This window comes from Crinia signifera, chromosome 5 (assembly GCF_055691185.1).
Source record: "Crinia signifera chromosome 5, ASM5569118v1, whole genome shotgun sequence".
NCBI classification, from domain to species: Eukaryota; Metazoa; Chordata; class Amphibia; order Anura; family Myobatrachidae; genus Crinia; species Crinia signifera.
This window is the reverse complement of record NC_139221.1, coordinates 68,368,750-68,385,850: the sequence shown is the minus strand read 5'-3', so window position 1 is coordinate 68,385,850 and position 17,101 is coordinate 68,368,750. Positions and strand designations below refer to the sequence as shown.

The 17,101-nt window shown below is 43.0% G+C and overlaps 1 protein-coding gene across 5 annotated transcripts in view; it reads left to right on the top strand.

Annotated features, from left to right (window-relative positions):
• Nucleotides 1–17,101, top strand: part of SNTG1 (syntrophin gamma 1) — a 577,365-nt gene that overhangs the window by 471,529 nt on the left and 88,735 nt on the right. For all 5 annotated transcript variants that reach the window (XM_083187410.1, XM_083187409.1, XM_083187408.1 and 2 more), the window contains 2 exons: nucleotides 4,199–4,301; nucleotides 5,525–5,607. In XM_083187410.1, coding sequence (XP_083043536.1) covers nucleotides 4,199–4,301; nucleotides 5,525–5,607 — 186 coding nt within the window. The remainder of the gene's footprint in view (nucleotides 1–4,198; nucleotides 4,302–5,524; nucleotides 5,608–17,101) is intronic.

The window sequence follows — 17,101 nt, the reverse complement described above, 5'->3', positions numbered from 1 at the left end:
ATTTGGCGTCTCTGAGTGCCACGGTGTGCCCGCAATGCAACAGACACGCACACACGCACACTCTTCAACTTATTATATAGGAGACACACAATTTGTATTAATGTTAATGATAGCTGGCTAATCAATTCATTTAGTTAGATGTCTTAGGAAATGTCCTGAAATTGCCCCGTGTGAAGGCCCCATTAGACATGGTCGCAGACAAACTTTCCATTAAAATCTTTTTCTAGAACGCACAGTTAAGTAACATAAGCTAATTTTCCATGCACATTATTCTATTCAACTGTAAGGCAAGCTCTTCCAAATAGAGACAATAGAATGCCAGTTCTAGTACAGCATATAGTGCAGAACTGTACAATGAAGATCCTCAAGGCCAAGCTGCTCTGTTTTGTGAGAAAAATATTATACAGTATTATGATGATTCAACTGTTGTGCAGCATTCAAATGAAAGGCAAACTCCCATTAATATTGTAAGATAATTACTACTAATCATTATAATACAGGTTGAGTATCCAAATATCCGTTATACAAATTATTCCACAAACCATAAATTCCAGAAAGTGAAAAAAATATGAGCCCAAAGCGTGGCGAGCGCGAGGGGACGTGGATTACTTTACATGTATTCTGTGTCCCCTCGTGGGGCTCGCTGCGCTCGCCGTGCTTCGGGCTGGCTTGGATAGTGGGGGTTTCAAATGGAGGCATTTGCCAGTATGTAACATGGAGCACTGGCAAATGACTCCTTTATTGTGCATGAGACGCACTTGTGTCTGCACCCCCTCTTGGTGCAGGAGACGCACGCACTACTGAACCCCTAACCCTGTTGGCAGGGTTGCTGTACACTGTCGCAACAGTTACTCAGACACAGAAGCTTATCAGATGCTTCTGCATCTCTGACACTCCTGCGTCTCAGACAGATGGAGCGCCTCTCCGCCGGCACCCGCATGATCCCCTCTGTGCCGGAGAGGGGATCATGCAGGCGCCGAAGCTATGTGAGAGGCGCTCACTAGGCTTGCCAGGGACGCTAGGGACAGAGATGCAGTTCCAAGCAACAGTACGGTGAGTAGCTGCCTCACGGGGACACTACGCTGACTACACAGGGTTGCCGCGGAGTCACTATACTGACTACGCTAAGCAGCCATTGGGCTACGTAGCTTAGGCTGCCGCCGTGAAACTACACAAGTAAGGCAGCCATTGGGCTACGCTAATAACATAGCTTCAAACGTAGGGTAAGCTGCCGCCGTGAAACCACGCAAGTAGCCACTCACCAAATAAGAACTGGGACAAAACAAAAAGGAGGGGGTGTAACAGCGCTAAGTAGAGCCTCCAAGTGGATATCCATTAGTAAAAAGAATTAATAAACATATTACATAATTAAACCACATTAGATAATAAAAAAATATATATACAGTATATATATATATATATATATATATATATATATATATATAATCACAGACAATAGTATTATATAGTGCCCTTATACAATTTACTAGGTGATTCCTGTCTTTCCTTAACTTTATAAGACCATAATCGACATAAGTATTTTTCAAATAAAAAACATTTATTTAAAACATATTAAACTTTGTCTTGAGTTTGAATCTTGTATCAGAATTTCTTTAGATTATGGATCACAATAGAAACCCAACGCGTTTCGTCTCTTTATGAGACTTCATCAGGGGTGTTTTTAAAAAATAGATCTTTTTTTGATCACAAAGCTGTACTGAAATTTCAATATTTCGATTGTGACTGGTCCAAATAGGGGCCTTAAGTCCTTTTACTGTAGTTGGTACTTTAGGGCTACCCATGTTTAATCGGTGCCTTATTTTTATTATGACTCCATATATACCTTTAATAGATATGCTGTAATCTACAATACTTTAATTTGATTATGTATTTACACTTAAAATGATTTTCACATGTAGAAACATGTAGACATGCGCAGTAAACTTACCCATAGCAACCAATCAGATTCTACTTCCTATTTATTTAGAACCTCCTAGAAGATAATAGATACAGTATGTGCCTATGCACATCCTTGCTGGCGGGTCGCCAGAACGTACGCGCTGGCGACCCGCCAGCAGCCTCGCCAGCGAGGAGACTGAGACGTGCGTGCGTCTCACGCGCACGCGCGTCTCAGTCTCCGTCGCTAGCGTGGCGGAAACCCTGTCCGTCTCCGCCTCAGGGAGACGGACGGGGTTAGGGGGGGGTTAGGGGGGGTGCGGGCAGGCGGCGGGGACCCGGGGAAACGTTTGGAAGCGCCGTCGGAAGGGGGCGCGCGCGCCTCTCGTGCGCGCGCGTCCCCTTCTCACGATCGCCATGGCGCTGGCGGGGGATGGCGGCTGGCGACGCCAGCGCCATCCCCTGCAAGGATGGGAACAGACCCATCTGTAGATCTGATTGGTTGTTATCAGGCCCAGTGACAGGGGGGTCAGGGTAGACACCCGTGATGGGCCTCGAGGGTCAGAGGGGCCCCTGGGGTCCAGGCGCAGATTTAGCCTGCCCCTGTAAGTACTTACTGATTGGCTTAAATACCGGAGGTGTGTATTCCTCCGCAATTGTGGCCGGGAGGAGGGGAGGTCTGTGGCGGGAGCTGGATGCTATCTGGGAAAACAGTGGCCGGGGAAAGTCTCCTCCCAGCCACCGGGCAGCAGTTCCCAGCCGCCGCTTACACAGAGCCGGCGCTGTGTCCACTGGGCGGCTGGAGGAGGTAGGGGATTCTGCAGCACTGGCATAGACAGTAGGTGCTGCAAGATGCTATGTATACTGCCCCCTGAGACCCCAAGCTGATTGCGAGAGTTTCCCCTGGAGCCCTGGGCAGTGTACAGCAGGTTCAGGCCATCAGGACTGTGTGAGTCTCCGTGTAAAATCTAACTGTACCATGGCTGTGGAGGGAGGGAACTATGGAATACGTGGAAGGGGATTTAACTGTCTACTATGGGAAGGGGGTTATTGCATCTCAGGGGAGGGTGGGTAAGTGTGTACCATTGGGAGGTGGTTATCTCATTACTGTGGACATTATACTGGGGGCAATTTTCGTAAGAGGCATTACTGTGGGCTGTAGGGTGAGGGAGGACATTAGTGTGATAGAGCACTGGTCATGGAATGAAGGAGTGTGCCAGTGTGATGGAGAGCAGGCCACGGGGTTGGGAGGGCATCATGGTACGATAGCGCAAGTTGCATGGTATGGGAGGGCATCAGTGTTATAGACTGCAGGTCGAGGGTATGCGTCAGTGGGATAGAGCCTAGGCCACAGGGTAAAGGAGCATGTCAGTGTAATAGAGCGCATGTCACAGGGAGAGGGAGTGTGTCAGACTGATAGAACGCAGGCTGCAGGGTGAGGCAGTGTGTCAGTGTGACAGGACGCAGGGTGAGGGAGTGTCAGTGTGGCAGGGAGGGCATCAGTGTTATAGTGTCTAGACCACAGGGTAAGAGAGCATGTCAGTGTAATAGAGCGCAGGTCACGTGATGAGGGAGGGCATCAGTGTCATACAGCAGAGGCGGCGGGGTGAGGGAGTGCATCAGTGTGACAGAGCGCAGACAGGGTGAGGGAGGATGTCAATGTGATAGAATGTAGGCTGCAGTGCGTCCAGTTTATGTTCCAGCATAGAGGTGGGGGGTTATAGTGTTTGAGGGGGTAGGGGGCCCCTAGAGATATCAGTGTATGGGGCCCCAAGAGTTCTGTTGCCAGCAATGGTTGTTATGAGCAACATCCCATTTGCAATAGAACTCCCATCTTAGTAAATTTACCCCATGCAATGGCGATGCAGCCACTGCTAGAGAGGAGAGGGAACCCATGAAGTCTGCACACAGACCCGCTCTACCTGCCCCAGCTCTATCAGTTGGTAAATAGGGTTATATAGACAGCAACATTTAGAATATATTTTAAGGCTGTTATGTGAACTAATTCTCATTTCCCACACATACTGGTATCCTGCAGAAGAATGAAGAAGCTGTTTTTCATCTTACAGTATGTGGAAATTATGCCTTGAATATACTCTGTGCACCTTTGTGGTATTGTACATCACAGCACAGAGATCAATTCAACGTAAAAGTGGGAATACAATCTATGTAACTCAAGTCAGTTAAACAAAAAACAGCTAAATCTGTTAACTGATTAGTAAATCATTAAACAATTCTTATTATTCTTCTTATTATTATATTATGCTTTACTGTATTTTTTTTTTGTTTTTGTTGACTACAGGTTCAAGTTTTAAGGAACGCCGGAGAGGAGGTTACGTTAACTGTTTCGTTTTTAAAAAGGGCACCAGCATTCCTTAAATTACCGCTGAACGAAGATTGTGCTTGTAAGTGAGTTGAACACACTCCATGTTTGATTACGGCATCATAAAAATAATTTGCAATCTCCCTGCAGATCTAAATGTGGCTTCCATGAAGCTAAATGATGTGAAAAGAATGCAGCACATTTGTCATAGACTCCGAGCAATTGACATGTGCAGTGAGTGTATGATGTGAGGTGAGTCAGTAAATTACAGGAGAAAGAAAATAATGAACACAAGAAGGATAGGACTGAGTAAAGAGAATTTATAAAGATGCTGGAGAATGTTCAAAGAGATGTTCAGTAAGAAATAAATCAGTAATAATGTGAGGACAGGTACCTACAGTAGTGAGGAAAACATACTTATATGATAAGTTAGTTATTTAATTGAAATAAAAGATACTGTACAGTAGTTATGTACTCCATATACAGCACATTGTGCGTTTTCTGCTTCATCTCAATCTCCATCACAGCAGATGTTTTAAATTGAGTTCTACTTCTTGGTGCAGTGCAAAAAAAGCATAGACACGTGAAATGTTTGCCATATGGCTCAATAATGATGGTACGGCCTCTTTATTTAGTGTATGCTGTAAATGTGCTGCTAGCAGGCAGAACACTAAGTCCAATGTACAGTATGGGCAAATGAAGCTTAAGCGGGAGGTATTCAATGTTGGCCGCTATTTCCAACAGGGGAAATAGCTGCCACCGCCTGTTTAATGCCACCGTTTCCGACAGCATTGAAGGCAGTTTTCGACAAAACAGATCCGACTTTAAAACAAGTCGGATCTGTTTTGTCAGAAACGGCCATGGATTGTCGAATTCAAGGCCGTTTTCACCAACACGCCCACTTTTTGACACTGCACAGGCAGAACATTGAATTCTGACTGTCAAATATCTGTTGAGCAGGTTGAAAGAGTGGACTAGAATAAGGCCCTATGTTCCCTTAAAAAGGAACTATACCTGTGTCTTCTCCTGTTGTCCGTGATGTAACGTTGCTTGTAGGCATGCTCCCGCTGGGAACATTATGCCTGGATGGACACATTGCGGCAGTACTGGGACACGCTGCTATATACAATATAACTGGCCACTTCTGTATACTGTGCCTGACTAAAGAGCAAATCTACCTTGTGGATTCTGCATTCTACTGGCAGCATCAACAAGGTAGCTGTGCAGGTGTGGTGCTCTTCTACCATACATAGATGAAGATTTCAAGCAATTATTAATATATCTATGTACTTTTTATTTCAATAGGTGCACCTAGTGACCAAAGCAGTGGTACATCATCTCCCTTGTGTGACAGCGGTTTACATTTAAACTATCATCCCAACAATACGGTATGCCTTTTCATTTTTATGCCTAATATAATTGTACATTACTAAAAGTTTAATATTGTTTAATATATCTCATCCTATTTATTCAACCGGTTTTGATACACACACACACACACACACATATATATATATATACACTGTGTTTGGGATATTAATATAATAGGGGGATGTAATTGGCATTCAGAATGTCAACATTTGCCACAATGTTGACATTTTCAAACTTTCAACGTTGTTAGAGCCGGATGTACTTAGCTGTAGCTGAGAGACCAGTACCAATCAATCAGCCATATTACAGGCTTAGTTTGAAAAAATAACTGGTTGGTTGGTTAGTTGGTAGGTTATCACTCTCATTTTATCACTTTTCGATACTTAGTACATCTGGCCCTTAATGTTCACAATGTCAGCACATGAAATAAGGGTTAATTTTAGGATTACGGTCCAGTTTCAATTAGGCTGCAATTAAGGTTAGAGTTAGGTTGCAATTATAATATGGTTAGGTTTACAGTATACTGCAATAAGGTTAAGGTTAGATTGTGTTCTAGTACAGCAAAGCTGATATTACAGCTTGGATGCGCGTTGCTTAGTACTGTGGGAGCTGCAGGGAGTTGTAGTCCGGCTCTGTGAAATGTGTATTTGCTTTAAACTACCATTTCTGACAGCCTACAGAAGGAGGCTTGGAACAATGAAAGGGGAGATGGAGCCCGGGTCTAGGAGGAATCTAATACGGTAATTTTGCTGCCGGGGAGGTGAGAGGATTAATGAAGTGAGGGTTCTGCACGGTGATTATTGAGATGGAGTTGTGAAGTCAATACTGAAGTAGAGTGTTGTTAAGTGATTATCCTAGGGAGGGAGTGCTATGAATGAGAGGTAGACATTTGGACCTTTTTGGATGTTGCCATATTGTTGTTGGTTCTACAAACAGGTAAACGTAACAGTTGAATCTTCAGCGTCCCTAAAATGTAGGTCAGCCACTGATTAGACTGCAAGAGTTAAGGTAAATTTCTGTGTGTTCTGCGAGGGTAGATGTCATAGCTGATCCTCTTCAAGCTGCCCAGGAATATATCGTATTCAGTCCTTTTGCATGTGATATATAACATGCAATCCCATTTCCTGCTGCCGGGAGGCTATCCGAGTTGGAAGTTGGACATGCAGGAATGTCCAATCACCGACTCTGATCTAGTGCACACAGATATCCATCGGTTTAGATCTGATGTCAAGCACATCCAATATGGCCACTTTTCAGCAGATTTCTCATCACTATCCATCAGAATAGGGTGAAAAGTGGCCAAATTTGACAAGTGTATGGCCAACTTTAGGTTGTAATGTGGGTTAAGGTGCCCACACACTACAACAATTTTTTGGCCAATCAGACTGGAATCAATTATCTAATCCAATTTTTTCTTATTATTACACTTTACATATAACTGTGTTCTTCCTGTGTCCTTGAGAAGTATATGAAACAGAGTAACTAATAAGATGTCTTACACCCCAATTTTTTTTTGCCATGGGATCGACATTATGTACAAGAAAAATAGACAGAAGATCAGAAAACAAGGGTCTACCTTGTAAAGGATGGGAAGAGGTGACAGGTCATGACATCCCAGGAGGCTAAGGGGGTATGCAATCCCATTTTTATAGTTTACGAGTAGTCGTTATTTTTACTTTGTGCTCTGCACGACAGGCGATCTGGTGCGCGTCATCCATTTTCCACGCCTATGCAAAGTGTCATGGTCGGGTAACGTCTCCTGTCGTGATTTGGCCTATGAGGCGCATTGTAGGCGTTACCATATCGTCTTCCCGCTTCGCGTAATCTTATATAAACGCCGACGCACCAAGGACCTCCCTCAGGAATAATGCAACTGTGCTAGAGAAAGGTTCCATTATTGTAGTCTATGTTAAAAAGTATGTTGTTATTAATAAAAATGCAAATTATTAATAAAAACGCAAATTAGCCTACAAAAAACGATTCCAATACAGCAGACTGCACAATGCTGTTATCTACCCGAAGTCTCAGTACAGGAGTGAGATGTAAAAGATAAACAAAAAGGATTATGGGAAAAATAAACAGGTGACAACAACAAAAAGCATCATGGGAAAATCTGCTCTATCATATAGCAACAAGGGTAAGCATCATGGGAAAATCTTCCCTACCATATAGCAACAAAGGAAAACAGCCAGAAATGATTGGCCCCAGCATAAAACAGCACCAGATATGAGGATTCCATCCAAAACAATCATAAACAAGAAATTAGAAACATGTCTGCCATCATTAATGTGTGCAGTAGTTAAAAATATACTTACGACTTCATAAACTGTCAGGATAGTGAGGTTGAAAAACGATTCTTACGTTAAGAGGTCGAAGAGAAGACATTGAATACGTTTCCTGACATTTAACGACAATTCCAGGAAAAATCATCATGTTCAGACAAAAAGAAAACACATCGACGGACGAAGAAAACGATAACCAAAATCAGGCGAACAAATAAAGACTGTCGCAGAAACAGTACATTGCATAGGCGATCATTTAACGGCTGACATTTTTCAAGAAAAGAGCGAACATATCACCCAAAAAATGATTTCGACCAGGATTGCATACCCCCCTAAGGCATCAGAAAAGAGGCATGAGAGCAGGTGTTAACCTCTGGATGAAGCTTTGTCTATTAAGACCATTACACAGCCTATTGCTTGCAAATGTAAGATCTCTCGCAGGCTAGCTAGACGACTTACAGGCTGAAGTGGCTGGTAAACATTATCTTAAATGCTGCTCCATCATGATATTTATGGAATCCTAGCTAAATGACACTATTATCGACTCTGCTTTGGTGCTTGAGGACAGGATCTTATTTCATGTGGACAGGACTTTAGAATCAGGCAAAGGCAGAGGAGGTGGTCTCTGCATTCATGTGAACAATATGTGGTGCTCTGATATTACACTTGTTCAAACCCTTTGTTCTATGGATTTTGAGTTTATTACAATCAAATGCAGACCATTTTACCTACCTAGAAAAGTGTCAGTCATAATTGTGATAGTTGTTTATATACCTCGACGGGCAAATGCAAAGTGTGCCTTGGACATTTTATATAATGCTGTAGTTAAATTGTAAACATTCTTTGTCGAGGGGTTGATAGTTGTGGCTGGAGATTTTAATCGGATGGATATAAAAGTTGTGTTGCCAAAATTTTACAAAAATGTGGAGGCTCCCACTCGAGGAGTTCAAGTTTACACAAATTTTAAAAATGTATATATCGGTAACTCTGATCCCAGATCTCTATTTTTAATCCCAGTTTATAAGCCATTGGCCAAGGAAGCTAGGCCTGCTAAGAAATGTATTACCATTTGGCTGAAGCGATGGAGAGACTCCAAGACACTTAATAGATTACTGACTGGAGTATGTTTATTGGGGAGTCCATGGACGGGTCTGTTGATGTTGATTCCTTGACCTCATTGATATTAGGTTAAATAGGGTGTTGTGTGGAGAGCGTAACTAAACAGAAGGCTGTTAAAGTTTTCCCATTTCAATGCATGACAGTTTCTTTCCGTCATCAGTTCGTATGCTGAATTACAACCAATGTCCGGTCTTGTACCAGAAATAGTTCTTACCATTTTCAGTGTTGTATATTGAATTGCGTTTAACAATTCACTTCTCATTTGTTTAATGATAATAAAGTTATTTGATTGATATTACATTAAATGACTTATAAACATTTTTTACTTCATAGTATTGTGTTTTTTTTATGATAAACTTAATATTGAAGATATTAGTATCCAGTCATAAAAAATGACAATATTTTGATAACAGCACATAACTTAAACTTAGTCTTTGGATATGCCAACACTAATGTCTGAAATATTTACTGTATGTTGCTGTTTTTGGAAAGCAATGAAAAGCACTGTAATGGGAATGTTTGTAGCAGGCAAGCAACTTATAGTATTTTTGTTTCCATGGCAACATTACAAAACAATTATTTTGATTCTCAACATATAACACTGATTTCTCTTCCAGAGACATTCTTCATTACAATGCATCATAAATAGTTTTGTCTGTTTCTTCTTGTGCACAGTAAATAATATTTCGTTTAGCAAAATAGACCTAGTTTTTAAGTGAGAATTTGGCCTAAAAGGAGTAAAACTTCATGGTTTGTAAAACAATAGGCCAAAGAATAATGCAAAATGGTAGAACAATGATTTGTCTTTGCCAAATGCTTGCTTTGGAACAAATATTGTCCAGCTTGAGATACCCTTGAACAGCTTTACAATAATTTATAACATAATGATATTATAATAATGTATTTAGAATGACAGTAGAAACAGTGTAGTGCTGTATAAGGTACTCTTTACCTAGCACGGCGCCCACGATTTTGATCGTGGGCATCGCAGGTAAAAAAATCGCAGGCATCGCGGGCATTGAATGCACTAAAAATCGGGTGCGACGCGACCGACGCGATGCCCGCGATTTCCCATAGGGAACAATGTTAAATGTCTCAATTGACCCGATTTTCATGTTCAATGCCTCAATTGACCCGATTTTTCCATAGGAAACAATGTTAAATGGCCCACAGAGGCCAAATAGCCACCCTGAAGTGTGAAATGGCCCCCACAATTGTTAACGCCACCCCACGATCAACGTCAACCCGAAGCGTGGCGAGGGGCGGCGGTACGCGTACTACGACCTTTTCATACCCCCACTATCCACGTCGGCGTGGAGTTGAGAATAGAATAGTGTGACGAGCGCAGCGAGCCACCGAGCCCGAAGCATGGCGAGCACAGCGTGCCCCGCGAGTGGACGCGGATACCTTCACAGGTAAACGCGTCCCTTTGCCGGCTTCACAGGTATCCGCGTCCCCTAGCGGGGCGCGCTGCGCTCACCATGCTTCGGGCTCGGTGGCTCGCTGTGCTCGCCACACTATTCTATTCTCAACTCCACGCCGACGTGGATAGTGGGGCTATGAAAAGGTCGTAGGACGCGTACCGCCGCCCCTCGCGGCCTCGCTGCGCTCGCCACGCTTCGGGTTCACGTGGATCGTGGGGTGGCGTTAACAATTGTGGGGGCCATTTCACACTTCAAGGTGCCTATTTGGCCTCTGTGGGCCATTTAACATTGTTTCCTATGGAAAAATTGGGTCAATTGAGGCATTGAACAGGAAAATAGGGTCAATTGAGACATTTAACATTGTTCCCTATGGGAAATCGCGGGCATCGCGTCGGTCGCGTCGCACCCGATTTTTTAGTGCATTCAATGCCCGCGATGGCCGCGATGGGCGCCGTGCTAAGTAAAGAGTACCCTGTATAATTATATATATTGTTTCTAGAAGGTAAGTTTTGGTGAAGATAACTTTTTCTCCCTTCATACTACAAAATCGATAAATGAGGCACCATTTTAAAGATTAAGTTCTATGCTTCTGACAAATTGTTAATTTAGAATTGCACTTGTATTGTTTGTTTTAAAATTGTAATTAAAAATGTACTTTTGGCACAAGAGTTCTTTGCAAAATTTTTGCACGTGCCATCTAGTCTATATATATAAAAGTCTTACTCCTCTGTAAGGTGAAGTACGGCCAGTGACACTAGAGGCCACTTGGCGGACCAGATTACTCTTTTGTGTGCTAAAAGATGGCAACAATGAAAATTAAATAAATATTTGCATGGACACTGATCTGTTTCAGACTTGCTGAATATGGAGAGTGAGATTGGAGGTAGTAGCGGATAGGAACTGTGGGTGGGGTGGAGAATTTGTGGGCTAAAAACTGTCACAGCTCAAAGTGAAAGTAAAAACTGCCACAGCTCAAAGCTAAAGTACATTGGAGGAGCCGTTATTTTGATGGGCTTTTAAATTGTAACAATATAAACAGAAGAATTATGACATCAATATAATACAGTAATCGGTAATGACCTGCCCAGCTCAGACATTAGCCAGGAGCTTTTGCCCCAATGCAGTGGTATCACTAGGGTTGGTATCACCCAGTGTAGTAACTTTCTGGAAGCTGTAGAGGGGGGGCTTGTGCACACCGGAGGCACACTGGGAAAAATTGGGGGCGTGGCCTATCAGAAGGGGAAGTGTCCTGTGCGTGCAACTCTGCCCGTAGAGCAGGAGACATGGAATCATACCTACACATCCTCTGCTTTTGCTACTGCAGTGCCAGACTGCTTAGTCTGCAATAATCTGCAACTCAAAGTCCCCCCAGTGTCTGGCAGCCAGAGCTTCCCATCCAATCCTGGGCCTAGCCCCCCGCCTGCAGCCCAGCCCTTTCAAGGGTGTAGCTCCTCCTTTGCAAAATGGTCAACCTACTGTACTGGCTCCCTGGTGGCTGGCCACTCTCCTGCCGCTGTGCCTGCCTCTGCTCCCGGTAGGTGTCATGTGCAGAGACGTCCCGTGACATACACAGCTCACGCCTGCCCGCGCTTCGTGTCTCCTGTGCACACTGCACACTGAGTGACAGGGCAGGCTCAGGGTGCACAACGTGTACTGAGGTGGGTTGCCGCAGCGCGTGGGTGCGGTGTGTGAGTGCGGCTGATTTTGTTGTCACCCCACTGAGTGGTGACACCCAATGTGGGCCGCACCCCACGCACCCGCCTAGTGATGCCACTGCCCCAATGGCTTCCAATGTAGAAATGGAGACAGGACAGACCAGTAGAAAAGAAGCAAAATACACAGTAAGACAAGTGTGGTAGGAGCATGGCAGGTATGACCTAACATATGCTAGGTTAATTTTACTATTAAACATTAATACCAAAAACTACATAGCTTGCCCAGATCATAGGTGTGTGCACACTTTTTTTATTTGAGACCCCACTGTTTGTTTGTTTGTTTGTTTGTTTGTTTGTTTGTTTGTATTCAAATACCAGTTTATGGTTGCTGTATAGATCACAAAGCAAGAGAAATCTACCATTACTGTATGATCATTCAAAACATGCATAGGACCACATGAGATCCCAATCTCTATCAGACTAATCTAAAGATGTATACACACTGGGCGATATACGGTACAGTATCATTAATGATATGGGCGATATCAATATCATTAAAGATATTAGGGGAAATTTACTAAGGAGAAATGGCTATGAATACACCTTTTTGTAGCCATTTCTGGTCATATACTCCCATAAATTTGTAATTTTTTAATTTACTATGGCCAATATACGGCCATTTGTATTCTTTTGACAGGTGCATGTGCCATCAAAACAATATGACTAGGAATCACCATTCATTATTTAATATGTGGCCGGTAATGGAGCCATAAATACGGCTCGAAAATAATAATTTATTCCAGCCATATTTGGCAGAAGCCTGCAAGGAGCCGTGAGACCTGTGCAGGCTTCAGTGTAAAAATATAGATAAAAAATAAATAATTTAAAAAGCTGACATGCTGTCCCCCTACCCTCCAATCACCAGCTGGTCCTTGTTTTAAAAATTCAGGAAACCAAAGTCATAGGGCTTCCCTGTAATTTTTAAAACCAGCACCAGGCTAAAAGCACAGCTCTGGTTCCCAAAATTCAGGGGACACAATGTAAATAGTTAAACAAAACACACACACAAAAAAAAACCCTTTTTTATACCCAGAGCTCATACATACTTATACTTACCTACCTTGATCCGAAGAATCTGTACCCTTCTCCAGTAGAAAATCCATAGGGGGGTGGTGTATAAGTATATATGGGCTCCGGGTGTAATAAAGTTTTATTTTTCGTGTGTGTGTTTTATTTAACTATTACATTGTGATAGAACTACAAGCACCAGTGGGCCCATTATTGCCCCATATGCTGGGACTTGTGTTGGAACTTGTAGTTTCACAACAATGTACAATAGTTTTGATCTTTTGTTTACACTGTAATCAGCCCAGTGCTCACCGCCCCGGGCTTCGGCTTGGCAGTGTTAATTTTGGAGGGGAGGACCCCTTTATTTGTGTCCCTGCCCAGGGAGTTAATGGTTCGGCTGCGGGAACTTATATAATAAGTGTCCCCTAGCTGTGGCATTTCCATGCTGGCTGGTTGGGCCCGGTGCTGATTCTCAAAATACGGGGGATCCCTATTCGTTTTGTCCCTGGAATTTTTGACAAGGGTCAGCTCTTGAGCCTGGTGATAGTTTTAAAATTGACGAGGAACCCCTATGACTTTTGTTCACTGAGTTTTTAAAACCAGGACCAGCTCTGATCCGAGCAGACTGGGATCCATATTTGTATTTGGCATCCATCTATACGGCTGCCAAATATAATACAAATGGACAAAAATACGTCCGCCTACGCCATCAGGAAAATAGGGATCCGTAAATACGCAAGATAAGTAAATCTGCCCTTTTTACGAATTGTATTTTCCTGAGAATATGGCCGATGCAGGTTGTATGGAGTCACACCCGGCATCGGCCGTATTCTTAAATCTTAGTAAATTTCCCCCATTGTGTGCATAAAATCCAGTGTGTTCATTCAATTTAATTAATGATGCATGGCCACAGGTCATCTGCACATTTGTTATTTATTAACAGTTATTTATATAGCGCACATATATTCCCCAGCTAAATCTTACAATATCGTCAGTGACTGCATGTATGGAGTGGTGGGTGGATAACATCACTGACCAATATTGATATCGGTCAGTGTGTTCTCTCACAGCGCTGCCAATATAGCTAACTTTATCGGAATTGTTGTGTTTATCCAACTTTACACTTATTTACTTAGGATCCCAAGTTACTCTTCTCTGCTTATCCCTGTGTTCCACACACTACCTCATGCCTACCACATGACTGCTTCCATTACTCACACACTCTGGACTTGTTCTGATTCATCTATTTACCTTGACATACTTTCTCTTTCCCTACACTTGCTGGGTATATGCCAAAGATTATCATGCCCATCCACTACATGACTTTGTCAGGACACGCACAGCGCCACATAAGAGGAAGGGAGGTACAATCAGATAACTTGCCTAGAGCCAAATGGGATCTAGATCTTGCTCTGTAATGCCACACCCTGCATCTACTTACTAAGAGGTGTGGTACAGGGGTCCAACAGTCGGGATCCCGACAGTCATTATCCTGATGTCGGGATCCCGACTGGCCGGACCCAGACAGCATGGCGAGCGCAACAATGCCCCTTGTGGGCACGGTGGCTTGCTAAGCGAGCCATCTATTCTCCCTCTATGGGGGTCGTGGACCCCACGAGGGAAAATAGCCGACGGCCATCGGGAACTCGGCTGTTGGTGTTTTGACAGTCGGGATCCCGACGTCGGGTGAATGCTTACTTGGGGCTCTACTGTTTGCATCTGTTATACTTCATATTGTTATCTTGACACCTCTGAGTTTCACTTCACAGTCAAGGATCCGCTTGTTGGGCACTCCTGATATATATCATCACATAGAACAACCACATTTAGTGTGGCATGCAGTCACATTCGACACTAAAACATCATAAACCTGTGCCCCGCTGGGTGTTTGTTTAACCACACTCGCTGTTTTTGAATTTTCTAGATCAAGAAAAAAAAATACTAATACTTTCAGTTCTATTGGATTTCTAAGCACCTAGAATAAACTGTAAAGGTGTCATCAGTGTGATGCCTGCTTATTATGCAAGCTTTTAAACCAGAATACTTTTGTATAACTGGTTTTGAGCAGAAATGACATCTCTTTGTATGCTGTTGACAATCATGTGCAGCGAAGCAAGGTAAAGGGAAATAACTGATGTGGATGTTACAGAGATTGGGTGAGAGTGCTTGCCTACTAGTACACCCTGCAGCATGAGGATCACTTGTTCCAAAATGCTTCAGGACACCTAAGGCTAAAAGTGTTTCCTACCAAATGGAGAATTTTCCATACAGATAAATCTTTCTGTCATTCCGTTAATAATGGCACATTAAAAAGGGGATGGGTACAATAATTTTTTAAGAATAATAATAAGGAATATTGATTATATTAATATCTAGATATTGTAGATCACAGCCATTAGTAATCAGAATATTACTAATAGAAATACCCAATTTATGTGATACAGTTTGAGTACCCCCTTATCCAAAATGCTTAACGGAGTATTCCGCATGTTGGAATATTTTTAGATTTCAAGGAGGTATTTTAAAGACAGGACCCATGTATGAACACAAAATGGATTTATCAAACACATGAAATACACACAAATACAGATGGAGCGATTCTATCACCAGCCCCCGCCAGCTGCCAGCATCGCCAGGGGGCGTGCGTGCATGAGAAGCTTGCGCCCCATTGCAATGGAGCTCCCCGCCACCGTCCGCCGCCTCCCCCACAGCTATCGATGGTCCCCACCGCCGCCTGACCCCCCCCTAACCCTGCTCATCTTCCTGAAGCAGAGACAGGTAGGGTCCCGCCACCCAGCTCTCGAGTGACTGGGACATGCATACGCGTAAAATGCACGCGCGTTCTATTCTGATGGAGCCCCTCTCCGCCAGCGCTTGCCAGCGGGGAGACTGAAAGAGAGGGGCTCCATCTGTATATGTTTTTTGCACATATTTTGTGCCAGTTACAAATGTCCTCAGTAGTGCCAGTTACATATCATGCCCCCAATAGTGCCAGTTACATAACATGCCCCCAATAGTGCCAGTTACATATCATGTCCCCAGTAGTGCCAGTTACATATCATGTCCCCAGTAGTGCCAGTTACATATCATGTCCCCAGTAGTGCCACCAGTTACAGATGTCCCCAGTAGTGCAAGTTACATATTATGTCCCCAGTAGTGCCAGTTACATATCATGTCCCCAGTAGTGCCTGTTACATATCATTTCCCCAGTAGTGCCAGTTACAGGTATCCAGTAGTGCTTTTTTTAGCAAAAAAATCCTACATTCTGTAAACTATGTTTTTTGGAATAATTTGGATAACAGATATCCGAATAATGGATACTCAACCTGTACAACTTTTTTGTTTAAGTGTTTAAGTAATCTGTTATTCAATCTCAGTTAAACCTGTTATTTAATTTCAGTTTATCAAAATAATAGCATTAATAAATCACCCCCTATATCAGGTAAATAGAGAAATAGACTAGCAAAGTAATTGAAAAACAGACTATGTTGTAACAAGTCAGAATCCCTTAGATCAAGTTATGCAAAAAGGAATAGCAGTGGACATTATTTCATGATGAAAGAAAATTGGAGCATTCCCCTACATTGTACAGTAGTAGATAAATATTATATACACAACCACACACAGCTTGGTTTAATTCTACAGAATGATGTAAAAATAATAAGAACATTCCCCTACATTGTAGTAGATACATATTCTATACACAACCACACACGGCTTTGTTTAATTCTACAGTAAGAATGAGAATATTGTTTCCAGCAGGCTTGATTTTTATTCACAATGCCTAACATCCTTGATCTTTACACAGAGGGTATGATGTGCTTTAAGTGTCCCCTAATCAATAACAGTGCTGTGGTATGACAGCCTGACAGTTAGAATTCCTATGGTCAGTACACTGACATCGGAATCCTGACCACCGGTACTCTGACTGGGGGTTGAGCTCAAAGAATTCCCTTGCAGGCT